This window comes from Prionailurus bengalensis, chromosome B1 (assembly GCF_016509475.1).
Source record: "Prionailurus bengalensis isolate Pbe53 chromosome B1, Fcat_Pben_1.1_paternal_pri, whole genome shotgun sequence".
NCBI classification, from domain to species: Eukaryota; Metazoa; Chordata; class Mammalia; order Carnivora; family Felidae; genus Prionailurus; species Prionailurus bengalensis.
In genome coordinates, this window is record NC_057344.1 from 14,670,598 (window position 1) to 14,683,307 (window position 12,710).

General features: G+C 39.4%; 1 protein-coding gene across 1 annotated transcript in view; it reads left to right on the forward strand.

Annotated features, from left to right (window-relative positions):
* TRAPPC11 (trafficking protein particle complex subunit 11) overlaps positions 1-12,710 on the forward strand; it is a 48,320-nt gene that overhangs the window by 2,194 nt on the left and 33,416 nt on the right. The window contains exons 2-8 of the mRNA XM_043558242.1: positions 955-1,179; positions 2,730-2,899; positions 3,784-3,854; positions 4,925-5,039; positions 8,439-8,538; positions 8,876-8,949; positions 10,705-10,801. Of these exons, the coding sequence (XP_043414177.1) occupies positions 976-1,179; positions 2,730-2,899; positions 3,784-3,854; positions 4,925-5,039; positions 8,439-8,538; positions 8,876-8,949; positions 10,705-10,801 (831 nt within the window). The 5' untranslated portion in view covers positions 955-975. The remainder of the gene's footprint in view (positions 1-954; positions 1,180-2,729; positions 2,900-3,783; positions 3,855-4,924; positions 5,040-8,438; positions 8,539-8,875; positions 8,950-10,704; positions 10,802-12,710) is intronic.

The following is a 12,710-nucleotide window of genomic DNA, read 5'->3' on the forward strand; positions in this document are numbered from 1 at the left end:
GCTGTCAGCTTGGAGCTCGATACCGGGCTTGAACTCATGAACCATGACCTGAGCTGAAGTTGGTTGCTTAACCTACTGATCCACCCAGGTGCCCCTAAATTTTTCATTTTAGAGAGAGCATGCACGAGCAGGGAAGAGGGACAGAGGGAAAGAGACAGAGAGAGACAGGGAATCTTAAGCAGGATCCGTGCTCAGTGCAGGGCCCGATGTGCGGCTCAATCCCACAACTCTGGGATCATGACCTGAGCTGAAATCAAGAGTCAGGTGTTGAACCGACTGAGCCACCCAGGCGCCCCTATATAATTGCTTTTCTAAAGTTAGTGCATGGTAGGATTCATAGACTGATTCTCAGCTGAAAGATGCAGTAGAAACGTGCCCTCCTAGAGGTTTTCACTCATTGTTTTTCCCTTCTAGATATTCCTTTAAATAATACATTTTATGTTAATTGTGGAAAAGTGTGAAAGCATAGCTATTTATATAACTGGCATATTATTTTAATAATTTCCCAGGAATTCAGAAATTAGATGTTAGCAGTTACAGAGAAATTAGAGTTGTATTTATCGTATATGTAAGTCAGCAGGTATTTTTCTTCATGTCAAAAATCGCTCATGAAACTGATTTTAATTTGATCACCTTCCTGCTTTCTTTGTCTGCTCATCCCAAAGTTCTGTGTGCATTTTGAGATGTTACTGAAAACAGCGATTTGTCATGAAGTTGACTACAACCTTTGTAATAGGAAAGATTTTCTAAAAAATATGGTACCACTCGTTATTCAGGAATTGAAGTGTTCCCTTTTGTTCTCCTATTTGGTATTTGCTTGACAGTTTGCAGACACTTGAAAAGACTCAAAGTCTTTGGCCTTTTTGTAACATTTTTTAAATGGTGGAACCTCCTATATTAGATATGGGTGTGGACTTTTAAAACATTTTGAGTGTATTCACATTTGTATTTCAGATTTTTTGTGACACCCTGAACATGAGCCCCACGCAGTGGGACTTCCCTGTGGAATTATGTTGTCGGCCTATGGCTTTCGTTACTCTTACGGGCCTGGATGTGGTTTATAATGCTGTGCATCGAGCTGTCTGGGACGCTTTCTGTGCCAACCGGAGGGCTGATCGGGTACCGATTTCTTTCAAGGTGCTCCCTGGTGACCATGAGTATCCCAAATGTAGACCTAAGGTAATGACGTTATGATTGAGTGAGGGCTTTCCTTCTCTCCCTCTCTTCCTCTGTGTGTGTGTGTGTGTGTGTGTGTGTGTGTATGTATCTTTTTTTTGTTCCTGATGTCTGTGCTGGAAAAGTGATGGTTATAGTGATGCGTTAAGAAAACCCAAGGCTTTTTGTATGTATTACATTATAGGTATATTTAATGATTTTTTTTTAACCCCAGGGGAATAATTACGTTATCGTTATTAAGCTTTCTATCCTCATTTTGTTTTGTTTTGTTTTGTTTTTGTTTTTACTTGCTTAAAATCACCCCTAGTCTCCATTTCTGGTGACAGAAATTTAAATAAGACATAAAGACATACTTTCTGTCCCTGGAGACTTCTACATAAAATAAAACAATTTATATAGTATGGAGTGAGAAAAGGCATTAAGTTCAAAACTGACTTTTAGGTTGAACATCGTAGTGGAGACTCTGATTGACCTAGAAAAATAATGGGATGATGTGAATAATAGCAGCTAATAAAAGTGCTTACAGTGTCAATTTACTTTTTAAAGAAAATCATATATATTCACCTGTTATTATAATCTTATGAGTTGGTCTGGTCTGAAAGTCAGTTAACAAGACATCAGAATAAACCACCTGTTCTGCGTGTGTGTGTGTGTGTGTGTGTGTGTGTGTATGTGTGTGTGTGTGTTTGCCCTGGAGCAGTGTTTCTGACAGACTGGTCTGTGGACCAAATATATCATCATCACTTGGGGGTGTTGACTAAAACACGAATGTAAGACCTCCTTGGTGAAACTGTGGATCTGGTCGCCAGTCGATTCTTTTGCTTATGTGTAGGAGAAGAGTGGAGAGACTGTTTTACGTTCCGGGCTGTAGAAGCCGTGAGCTCTCTCTGGACTTGTGCCAGTCACAGCACCCCGGCGCTCACATGTTTGTTCTCAGTTGGTGTTTGTGTCCAGGAGGGCCAGTGCCCAGCACAGCTGTCCCCCGTTTGTCCTGGATCCATTCTCCAGGGCAGGGAGCTTTTCATTTGCCCATTCCTTGTTCCTTCCTGAGTCCCTAAGCTTTTTGTGTTGGGTTTCCTTACTGTCCTCATCTTTCCTCACTTGAAGTGGATGTTGGATCAGCCCGAGTAGAGCAGTCTGAGTCGGCGTGGGTGCTTTGGAAGTCATTAGAGGTTTCCACGAGTTTCTTCAGGGCTAATGTTCACATCTACCACCTCTTTCCCGTGATGTGGCACTTAGCGCTGACCCCCGAGTGACTGCTATGACATTTCTGTATTTAAGAGTTGTCCTGCATTTCTTTCGTCGTGCACAGTAAGGCGAAATGCCATCCTGGTAATATGTCTTTGAAACAAGCAGATCCAGGGTTGAGATTCTACCTCCGCTGCTTGTTAGCTCTTATTTTATCTCTGTAAACCTGAGCTTCCTCATCTTAAAAATGTGTCGTGTGTATGTTGAATGAGATGAAGGCACGTAAAGTGCCCGTCACTCAATAATAGGGGCTTCTGCTGCTACTTTATCAAAGAAGTCTCTTCAGCTTTTGCCCCTGTTCGCAGAGGACTTCCTACGAATGGTACATTCCTAAGGGGATCTTAAAGACGGGCTGGATGAACAAACATCTGAATCTGGTGCCGGCCCTGGTGGTCGTGTTCTATGAACTGGACTGGGACGAGCCTCAGTGGAAAGAAAAGCAGTCCGAGTGCGCCACCAGAGTGGAAATTGTCAGGTATGGGTTTCCCCGTTTTCCAGACTGACCACGTTAGCTGCACACGTCTGTTATTTACCAGCACTTACCGAAGGCAGCCGAGCGAGAGCTGTTCAGGCTGTGCTGCCCTCCAGTGAAACTTGTCCGGTTCCTAACGGGCAGCTTCACATTAACTTGTACAAGGCTAAGCTGTGTGAAGAAATTTAGAAGACACATTAGTCCAAATTTCCAAATGCTTTCCTCTTGCACGTATAATATTTTGGGGAGAGAAAACCTAATTTGCTATTTAGTCTCACAAGACACTTGTTTTATCACCACTGCTGTTTTAAAATACTTCTTTTGGATGACCAGTCTGTGATGTATCGCTATAAAGAGAGAAGTTGTGTTATGACTTTTACACGAAAGTTTATTCAACTTTGCTTTTTTTTTTAATTTTTTTTTTTCCAACGTTTTTATTTTATTTTTGGGACAGAGAGAGACAGAGCATGAACGGGGGAGGGGCAGAGAGAGAGGGAGACACAGAATCGGAAACAGGCTCCAGGCTCCGAGCCATCAGCCCAGAGCCCGACGCGGGGCTCGAACTCACGGACCGCGAGATCGTGACCTGGCCGAAGTCGGACGCTTAACCGACTGAGCCACCCAGGCGCCCCTCAACTTTGCTTTTGAAGCAGCTTTTTGTTAGGATTAGAAGCTCGATACAAGAGTATACTTTTAAAACCTCAATCATTGTAGCATAGAGGTTTCTTTGTGTGCAGGAAAAGATTTCCTCTAATCTTGGGTGTTTTTAGTTGAAATTTATCTTCCTTCACCTGAATCATCAAGCTTGTACTTTATGTAAAGTCTTGAATACGTTGTTTAAAAGTTAAAAGTTATGTTTAGTTAACTTTATTATTTTTCTATTGCAGGCAAAGTTTACAAGGGAGAAACACAAAAGTTGCAGTGGTTCTGATTCAGAAGAAAACTCCATTGCCCCCAGGTAACAAAAGAGTAATTAATAACGAATTAATTGCTTTATGTTTCCCATCCATGTTATCAGGAGGTGTAGTTTTTGATGTTAAAATCTTTTATGCGTTCAGTTACGGGAAAGATGGTGTGTTCACTTTAAAAGGTACAAATAATGCATGAATAAATGCTTATTGTAAAAAGAATTAAAATATATTAAAATGTTTTTAAAAATTGATGTTAAAATGTTAAATATTAAAATATTCTCCCCCAGCCCCAGTTCACTTACCTCACTATGTAGGCATATATCTATCAACTGATGAAACAGTTATTCACTTGATCTTTAAAAAATTTTTTTTTTTTTAACGTTTATTTATTTTTGGGACAGAGAGAGACAGAGCATGAACGGGGGAGGGGCAGAGAGAGAGGGAGACACAGAATCGGAAGCAGGCTCCAGGCTCTGAGCCATCAGCCCAGAGCCTGACGCGGGGCTCGAACTCACAGACCGCGAGATCGTGACCTGGCTGAAGTCGGACGCTTAACCGACTGCGCCACCCAGGCGCCCCTCACTTGATCTTTTAAAAAAGAATGTTATCTGAGGTCTGTTTGAAGTTATATTCTTTATGTAATTTTTTTTCTTAACATGCAATGGGACAAAGAAAAATGCCATAGGATTTCTAATTTCTTACAAGAAAATGTCTTAGTTTCAAATGCTTATTTCTTCTACCTTCTAAGACTTTGAGAGGCCAGAATGTTTTTTGTTTCTCTTTTGAAACTTGTGGCATTTTGGAAACCACTTTCCTGGATTATTGCTTCCATTTTTAGTTACGGTTTTTGAAATAGTTATGTGGCATCTCTGTTGGCATAACTTGGCCTGTCTGTCTTGGCTCCGTAGAAAATTCCACAGGGTTTTCCTAACAGATATGTACTGTGTAACTTCTGAGGACCCCAGAGAGCCCTCAAGGATCCCAGGAGACCACATGGCATGGTGAAAGGGGTTTGAGTTTTTCTTCCTAATTCTGTTGTTTAGATTTGGGGAGCCATTCATTTAGAGAAAACGCACCAGTCATTTTATTTCTCTATCTTTGTGGGATTTGTTAACAGGAGAAGATGTCACGGCGTCAGAAAGGGCTGCGGCTTTATGTAATGCGTGTGAACTCTCAGGAAAATCTCTGTTTGTGCTGCCCCACACTGACCACCTGGTGGGTTATATTATAAGGTAAATCAAGATCTTAAAATGTTTCTTCTTTAGATTGTTCATGAAGCATTGAAAAATTGGTTGTGTAGATTCATTTAATTAACAAAAACACGTGTTCATGGGAAAAAATATAAACGGTGCACAAGCTATAAGGTGAAAAGTCCCCATTATTAACGTTTTCCAGTTCCTTAATATAACCACTACAACAGCTTCTTAAGTTTGTGTCCAAACATGGCTTTTAACATGAAAATAGATGTAATCGTACAACACATGCTGAACTGCCACTTAACGTTACCTCATTGACACCATATATACATCTGGGTCAACTGCAGTTTTTTAATTTTTTTAAATGTTTTATTTATTCTTGAGAGAGAGAGAGTGTGTGAGCAGGGGAGGGGCAGAGAGAGAGGGGGAGGCACTGAATCTGAAGCAGGATCCAGACTCTGAGCTGTCAGCACAGAGCCCGACGTGGGGCTTGAACTCACAGACCGCGAGATCGTGACCTGAGCCAAAGTCAGACGCTTAGCCGACTGAGCCACCCAGGCGCCGCTCTTAAATATTCTTTATAAATCCCTTGTATCTAAAACGCATATGACTTGGGGACACAGCAATATCTCACAAAATATGTGACCATTATCTGTTGTTTTCTAGCTTTCAGTGTTGCAGAGAAGTTTTATAATATTACATTTTTGGCCAGGTTGTATTTTAGACTTGAACCTTTTCACTGATTTTGACCATAAGATGGTTTTCCTTTTCATTCTGTGTAAGTGTCCCTCTTAAACTCAGGAACAGTGTAGTTGATCTTTAATTATTACTTCCCTTCCGTTTGTTCCTGTGTCTCAGAAGCAAACTTCTGGAAGTGATGTCCTATAGGAAGTAATAGGTCATTCCCGTTGGTATGTAAATGACACGACTTTAGGAAAGAGAAGTATAAATTCCACAGTAGAGAGCTTGAAAAGGCAACAAACGAAGGGATGAACTGCGAGAAAACTTAGATGCAGTCAGCAGGTAGAACCTCCGCACAGAAAGTGATAAACAGTAGGTAGCGTGGATACTCAGATCAGCGGTGCTGAGGCTGAAATTGCCATGATTGCCCAGAACGCAGGAGAGGGCGGTGCGTTTTGTGTTTTCAACTGTGAACATTGACCTCTGGGGAGCAGAGGGGGGCGGATACCTAGGAAACTGGTAGCACACCCGTACTGCTTTTCCTCCACCAAGGCCCATCCCAGCCCCCCAGCTGGCCTCGGACTTCCTCTCCAGGCTTTTGACAGTTCCTGCCCGTACAGTGCAGTATTTCGCCGTTCACAGCGCTGTTTCCTGTCGCCGTGCTTTCGTGGCACTCCTGCCTTCCAGCTCCCCTTTCTGGGCTCTCTCACTCCACTTCTGTGGCTCAGTTCGCATGCAGCCTCCTTTAGAAAGCCATTGTCCTCCATCCATCCTGCACCTTCATCCACTGATTCCTCACTGTGGGGATTTTGGCCTCCAGGGAACATTTGGGAATGCCTGGAGACATGTATCAGGGCCCCTACTGAGGCTTCCTAATACTGGCCTCTAGTGGGTAGAGTTCAGGGGTGCTGCTCTCCACCCTTCCGTGCACCGGAAAGCCCACAACAAAGAATTACCTGGTCCAGAACACCAGTGGTGTTGAGGTTGAGAAACCCCGCCTTAACGCCCTCGTCAGCTTTCGAATTGAGTGCTATCGTGGGTGAAAGAGAAACAGAAACTGTGGCTTCTGCCCTTAACCGCTGTGGTCTTACTGGGGATAATGCCACATTTGAGTAAGGAGGGCTGTATCGAAATTACTGATATAAAGAGCAAGTGCTCTGGATCCAGGACCTCCAAAATAGAGAGGCGAGCACCAGGGGTAAGACCGTCCACTGGACGTGAGGGAAGACATTATTACACCTTTCCTCATATTGATAGTTCATCTTAAGAGAGAGGGTAATGCTGAATATTGGTAAATCTTCATATTCAGTGTCTGATCCGGGAGGGAGTTAGCAGAGTTCCTGGTGGCATCCTCACTCATTTGTGTGCTTTCAGAACATTTTGATGTACATATTAAGTATATAGACTACAAGATTAAGTGATTCAGTTAAGTTTTTTTAATATTCATTTATTTACTTATTTTTTAAAAATGTTTATTTTTTAGAGAGAGAGAGAGACAGACAGACAGATAGTATGAGCAGGGCAAGGGCAGAGAGAGAGGGAGACACAGAATCTGAAGCAGGATCCAGGCTCCGAGCTGTCAGCACAGAGCCCGACGTGGGGCTTGAACCGTTGAACTCTGAGATCGTGACCTGACCTGATGTCGGATGCTCAACCGACTGAGCCACCCAGGCCCCCCTGGTTAATGTGTTTTTTTTAATGTCAAAGAAACAGAATGTGTATAAAACTCCTGTGATGTGTTGAGTGATCAGGAGACTCTTGTGCTTCAGAGGTTCACTGATCATTTCAAGTGAAAATACTTAAAAGAATTGTCAAGCTTCTCATGAGTTAAGCATTTTTCTTTTATAAAAATGTGTTCTAAGTCCAAAGGCCTTCGTCTTAGGACAATAGACTATCCGTGTCATGCTAACCAGCAGATTTTTTTTTTAAATCATATTTTGTCTTTCAAAACAAAGGTTACCCATTTATAAGACTTTATAGTTCAGCTTAGGTTCATATGTTCTTTCAAAGTTAGAACCTAATTTTAGTTATTTTCATATTTTAACATTTTAAAAAGTGTAGTTTTAAAAATAGAAAATCTTGCCTTAAAATAGCAAATTTTTAAAGTTTAGGCTTCGCCATTTTTTTTCTTAGCATATTTTCCTCACATGTACCTAAACTCTTTGAATACAGCTTCAAAATTGTGTTTTATTCCGAGGAGGAAAAGCCTTGAAGTCCAGCCTTTATCCGACTGTGAACTTAGCTTTCTTTCATGCCGTAGGCAGATACTTCTGATACATACTTATTTTCACAAAAGGAGCTTTGAGTTGTTTATCTGTCTGTGGTCAAATCTCCTTTGTTCTTATGTTATCCCAAAGTTAGGGAACAAAGTGGGATTTGAATCCTGTAAATGCTACTCTTCTGTCAATTGCCAGTTCTCATTTTTGGTCCTTTTTCCATCAGTTTTCTTATCCTTTAACCTTAAATATTAAAATCAGAAAAAATAGTCGAATGAATATTGTATATCTGTTTCTTTCACACTTCTTATAAAATTATAAAATAAAAGAGTGAATTATAAATAACTAAATGGTTTTGGGGGTCTTTACATTTTTTATTTAGAAATTAAGGATATTTTGCTTTTTATCTTTATCATGAAGTAAGCTATAGACATTATCTCTGTCATGATTTTACTTTTAGGTCTTACAAATATGACTCTTGAGAATAGTTTGGTTTAAAATAACTTTAGTGTTTGAATGTTGATTTTTTTTTAAACAGATTAGAAAATGCCTTTTATGAACATGCACAGACTTATTACTACACTGAGATCAGAAGAGTGAAATCTCATAAAGAATTTTTGAATAAGACAACACACCAGGTACATTATTTTTCCTAAAGAAGGAAATAATAGAAGCATTCATCATTGATTATTTTAGAGGAGTTTTTTAAATGTCTGTAATACTTTGATGTTTTTAAATAGCTTCTATGCTTTTAAATTTTTTTAAAAGCTTTTAAAAACTAATTTCTCTTTCTATACTTTTTGCCCTTAAAGTTCTTAGAGATTTTTATAGCTTCCTTAACTACACTTGTTTGTTGGAGTAATTCTTGATCTTTAATTTTGAATACTTTCGTGTTTCCTCTTAAAAAACATTATCGTAATTTTTACATTAGAAGAGAGTATGTGTAATGATATTTTTTCTATTCTTTTTTTTCAGCTTTTATTTGTTAGACATCAGTTCAAAATAGCTTTCTTCAGTGAATTGAAACAAGATACACAAAATGCCCTGAAGTAAGTTTTTAATGGTTGTCAAACTAAATTTTTCTTATCTTTATGTTAACAGTAACATATTAATGGCAGTGTCCGAATCTCAACAAAAGTTTAATTAATTTTAAAATGTTTATGTTGGTTAGATTCGTGTATGTAGTATTTGATTCGTTTAGAGATGAATGGAATATAATATTTTGAGATTTTAAAAGAATTTCCGTTTTATTATCAGAAGTAAATTTCATACTCTCATAAAGCTTTCTGATCTAATTTGATTAAGTTTTGTGATCTAAAGAAACATTAAAATTCTTCCCATCCTGTTGACTACTTATTTGTATAATCGGTAAAATCTTTGTGTTGACTGACTTCCACCGTTAAATATATGTTAAACATTCCTTATCTAATACGATGAATTTCTGAAGATGGATAGTGCATTTAGTTAGTTAATCTATGATTTTACTTATTTAAAAAAATTTTTTTTTGGTTTATGTATTTATTTTGAGAGAGAAAGAAAGCAGGGGAGGGGCAAAGAGAAAGGGAGAGAGAGAATCCCAAGCAGGTTCCATGCTGTCAGCAATGAGCCTGATCTGGGACTTGAACCCACAGACTGAGACCGTGACCTGAGCTGCCCAAACTATGAGATCGTGACTTGAGCTGAAACCAAGAGTCAGACGCTTAACCGACTGAGCCACCCAGGGGCCCCTATGATTTTGTTTTTAATTAAATTTTTGTTAAAGTTTATACATCTCAGCATCATTTTTCATTCGAAGGCTCTGCTTAGAGCTTTGAAGAGTAGTTGTGTATGTGTTGTTAGTGGTTACACATTTTATTCCTTTGCTTTTACTAAGCACAATTTAGTAAAACATTTTTTTCTAACTTTAACTCAGTTTTTAAAGGTTGAGTGTGGCAGTGTAACATAGGAATAAAAACTGAAGAGAGGCTAAGTGTACAGAGCAGAAGAATAAGAGAAACAAAAGTCAATCTACTATTCAGAGGAATATTGCAGAAACATTTTTTTTGTTATTGTTGAGGTGGGGAACACCAGATTGTGTTGTGTAAATGTCAGCAACTCCATGGGATGGTAACTGGCTTTAACGTAGTTCACTTTGTACCCATGGTACCACTTCTAGGTCTTCTCAAAGGTAATTCTGGAAAGACAAATTTTACCAGGGGAAGTTAGGAGCAAAGAGTTGTCTTTGGAGAAGCCTGGAGATTTTCTCATCCCCTTCCATCCTCAGGGGAGGCATTCTTCTAGCAGGCTCTCCTGTCTCAGCCCACTCCCCCTTCTCCAGCCGGTGCCCAAGATCGGCAGTGGCCACTGAACTTGTAGACATACTTGGGTTTAAAAGCTGTTGACCTGTGCCCTGTCTCGATTAGCACCTTCTGTGCTATTACAATTTCTGTTCATTGGAGAAGCTCATAATGGTGCTTTTAAAAAAAAGCTTATTTCTTTTTAACAGAATGCTGACTTTTTAACGTAATTCTGGACAGTTGTCCAGTTTCGTTTTCAACTTACTTTCTATCAGTTATTGACAGACGTTAATGACAGAACAATGCACTTGCAATGGTTCTGTTCTTAGTGAAAAGTCATTGATTCCTCCCACATACTATTAATCAACATCATTTTAAAGATGGATATGTATAAGTTATTCCTAAACTGTTCAGTGCTAAGAAATGTTGAGTAACTATTGTTTCCTTTTTCTAATAATTTGTTCTTGGGAATCTTTTCTTGAGATTTACTTATATCATAATTAACCATGTTCCCCATGTTTGCATTAGGAATTATAGGACCGCCTATAATCTTGTGCATGAATTGAGAGCCCATGAAACTAATATTCTGGAAATTAAGACAATGGCAGGATTTATAAACTACAAGGTAATGGTTCTATTTCCAAATGAAGAAAACATGTCTTTAAATATTAGATTATCTTTTTGAAATTTGAAAATCCGTATTAGTTACTTGCTCTGAAAGTGAGTATTTGATTAATTAGGCTCTCCTCTTGCGATTGTTCGGTAGCAGAACCGGCTGTAATGCTTGCTTTCGAGTTTATGGGTCCCAGAGTTCTCCCTTAGGGCAGTTTTCTTTTTGTAAGACTCCTTTAGGAGGGGTTTTTGTTTTTGTTTTTGTTTTTAAGTTTATTTATTTGTTCTGAGAGAGACAGAGCGCAAATGGGGGAGGGACAGAGAGAGAGGGGAGAGAGAAAGAATCCTAAGCAGGCTCCACGCTGTCAGCACAGAGCCCGATTTGGGGCTCAAACTCACAAACCATGAGATCATGACCTGAGCTGAAACGGAAGTCAGATGCTTAACTGACTGAGCCACCCAGGGGCCCCGAGGGGCTTCTGTTTTTCAGTGGGAATAGGAGGGAGAGAGAGAGAGAAGAAAGCTGCCTATATTCGTGAATTTTTAAAGATGCAACACATTCAAACTTTGTAAGCCTCCCTTGGTTTAATGGCACAGCCATAGAAAAGGCGTATCTGTTCACCTTGGAGGAAACTTTTATACCTGTGATTTGAACATTTTCAGATCGTATGTGGTAGAAATAGATGCCTGCAGAAGGCAAGCGAAGGGTTTTTGTTTTGCTTTTAATCTTTCCACATTCATGTTTTAAAGACAGCTAACACTGGGATGGTGATGTGAGGGTGGATAGACACTTTGATTCCTTGTGTAAATGTAAACTGGTACAACATCTATAGAGAACGTTTTTGCAATAACTACATACATTGAAAGGGGGTGTTTCCTTTAACCCAGCAATTCCATGTCAGGAAATTTATCTGATGTATGTGCTAATAATAAGACTTGTAAGTCACGCATGTGAGGATATTTATTGCACCTTGTGATAGGAGGAGATTGGGAGCAACCCAGCAATAAGTGACTGGTTAATATAACTTATAAGTCCAGACAAGGGAATATTCTACAACTATTAAGAATGAGACAGCTCCACTTATTGATATGGAATATTAGGTAAAAAAAAAAAAAAAGTGAGTCACTAAACATATTTATTGTGAAACTATTTATTAAAAATGATAAGTTATATATAAATGACCACACACTTATCTGTGCAGAGACTATATTCTGAAACATACTGGGAGCTGGCTGCCTCTGGAACAGGAAATTGGATGGCTGAGGGGCAGGGATGGATGAGAGACTTAACTTTACATGTGTTCCTCGTACTTTACAAATAAAACTGATGATAAGCATATGGAAATAAATTTATGCCGTGTTTCTTCTGTTTTTCCTTTTACCTTATGTCGATGTAGACTATTACTGTTTTGAAATAGCATTCCAAATAAAAAGCTTTCAAGAATTTCTGTAATCCTTATTTGATATGGAGGCCATTGTGCTGTAATTGTGGTACAGAAAAATCTTTATAGCTTTCTGACAGTTATAGTCTGTGCTTGGGGAGGTAGTATTTAATTTTCACCAATCTTTGTGTTCTTCATTGAGTATAATTTTTGTGTATTCTACACTTCTTTTGTTTTTAATGTTTATTTATTTTGAGAGAGAGAGAGATAGGGCATGAGCAGGGAGGAGCAGAGAGAGAGGGAGACACAGAATCGGAAGCAGGCTCCAGGCTCTGAGCTGTCAGCACAGAGCCCGACACGGGTCTCGAACCCACAAACTGTGAGATCATGACCTGAGTCAAGTCGGATGCTTAACTGACTGAGCCACCCAGGCGCCCCTATTCTATACTTTTAAGAAGGTTTTCTAAGGTATACGGTGCAAATATGGAATAATTTTATTTCATTTATCAAGGAGATATAACCTCTGGTTTTAGCATAACG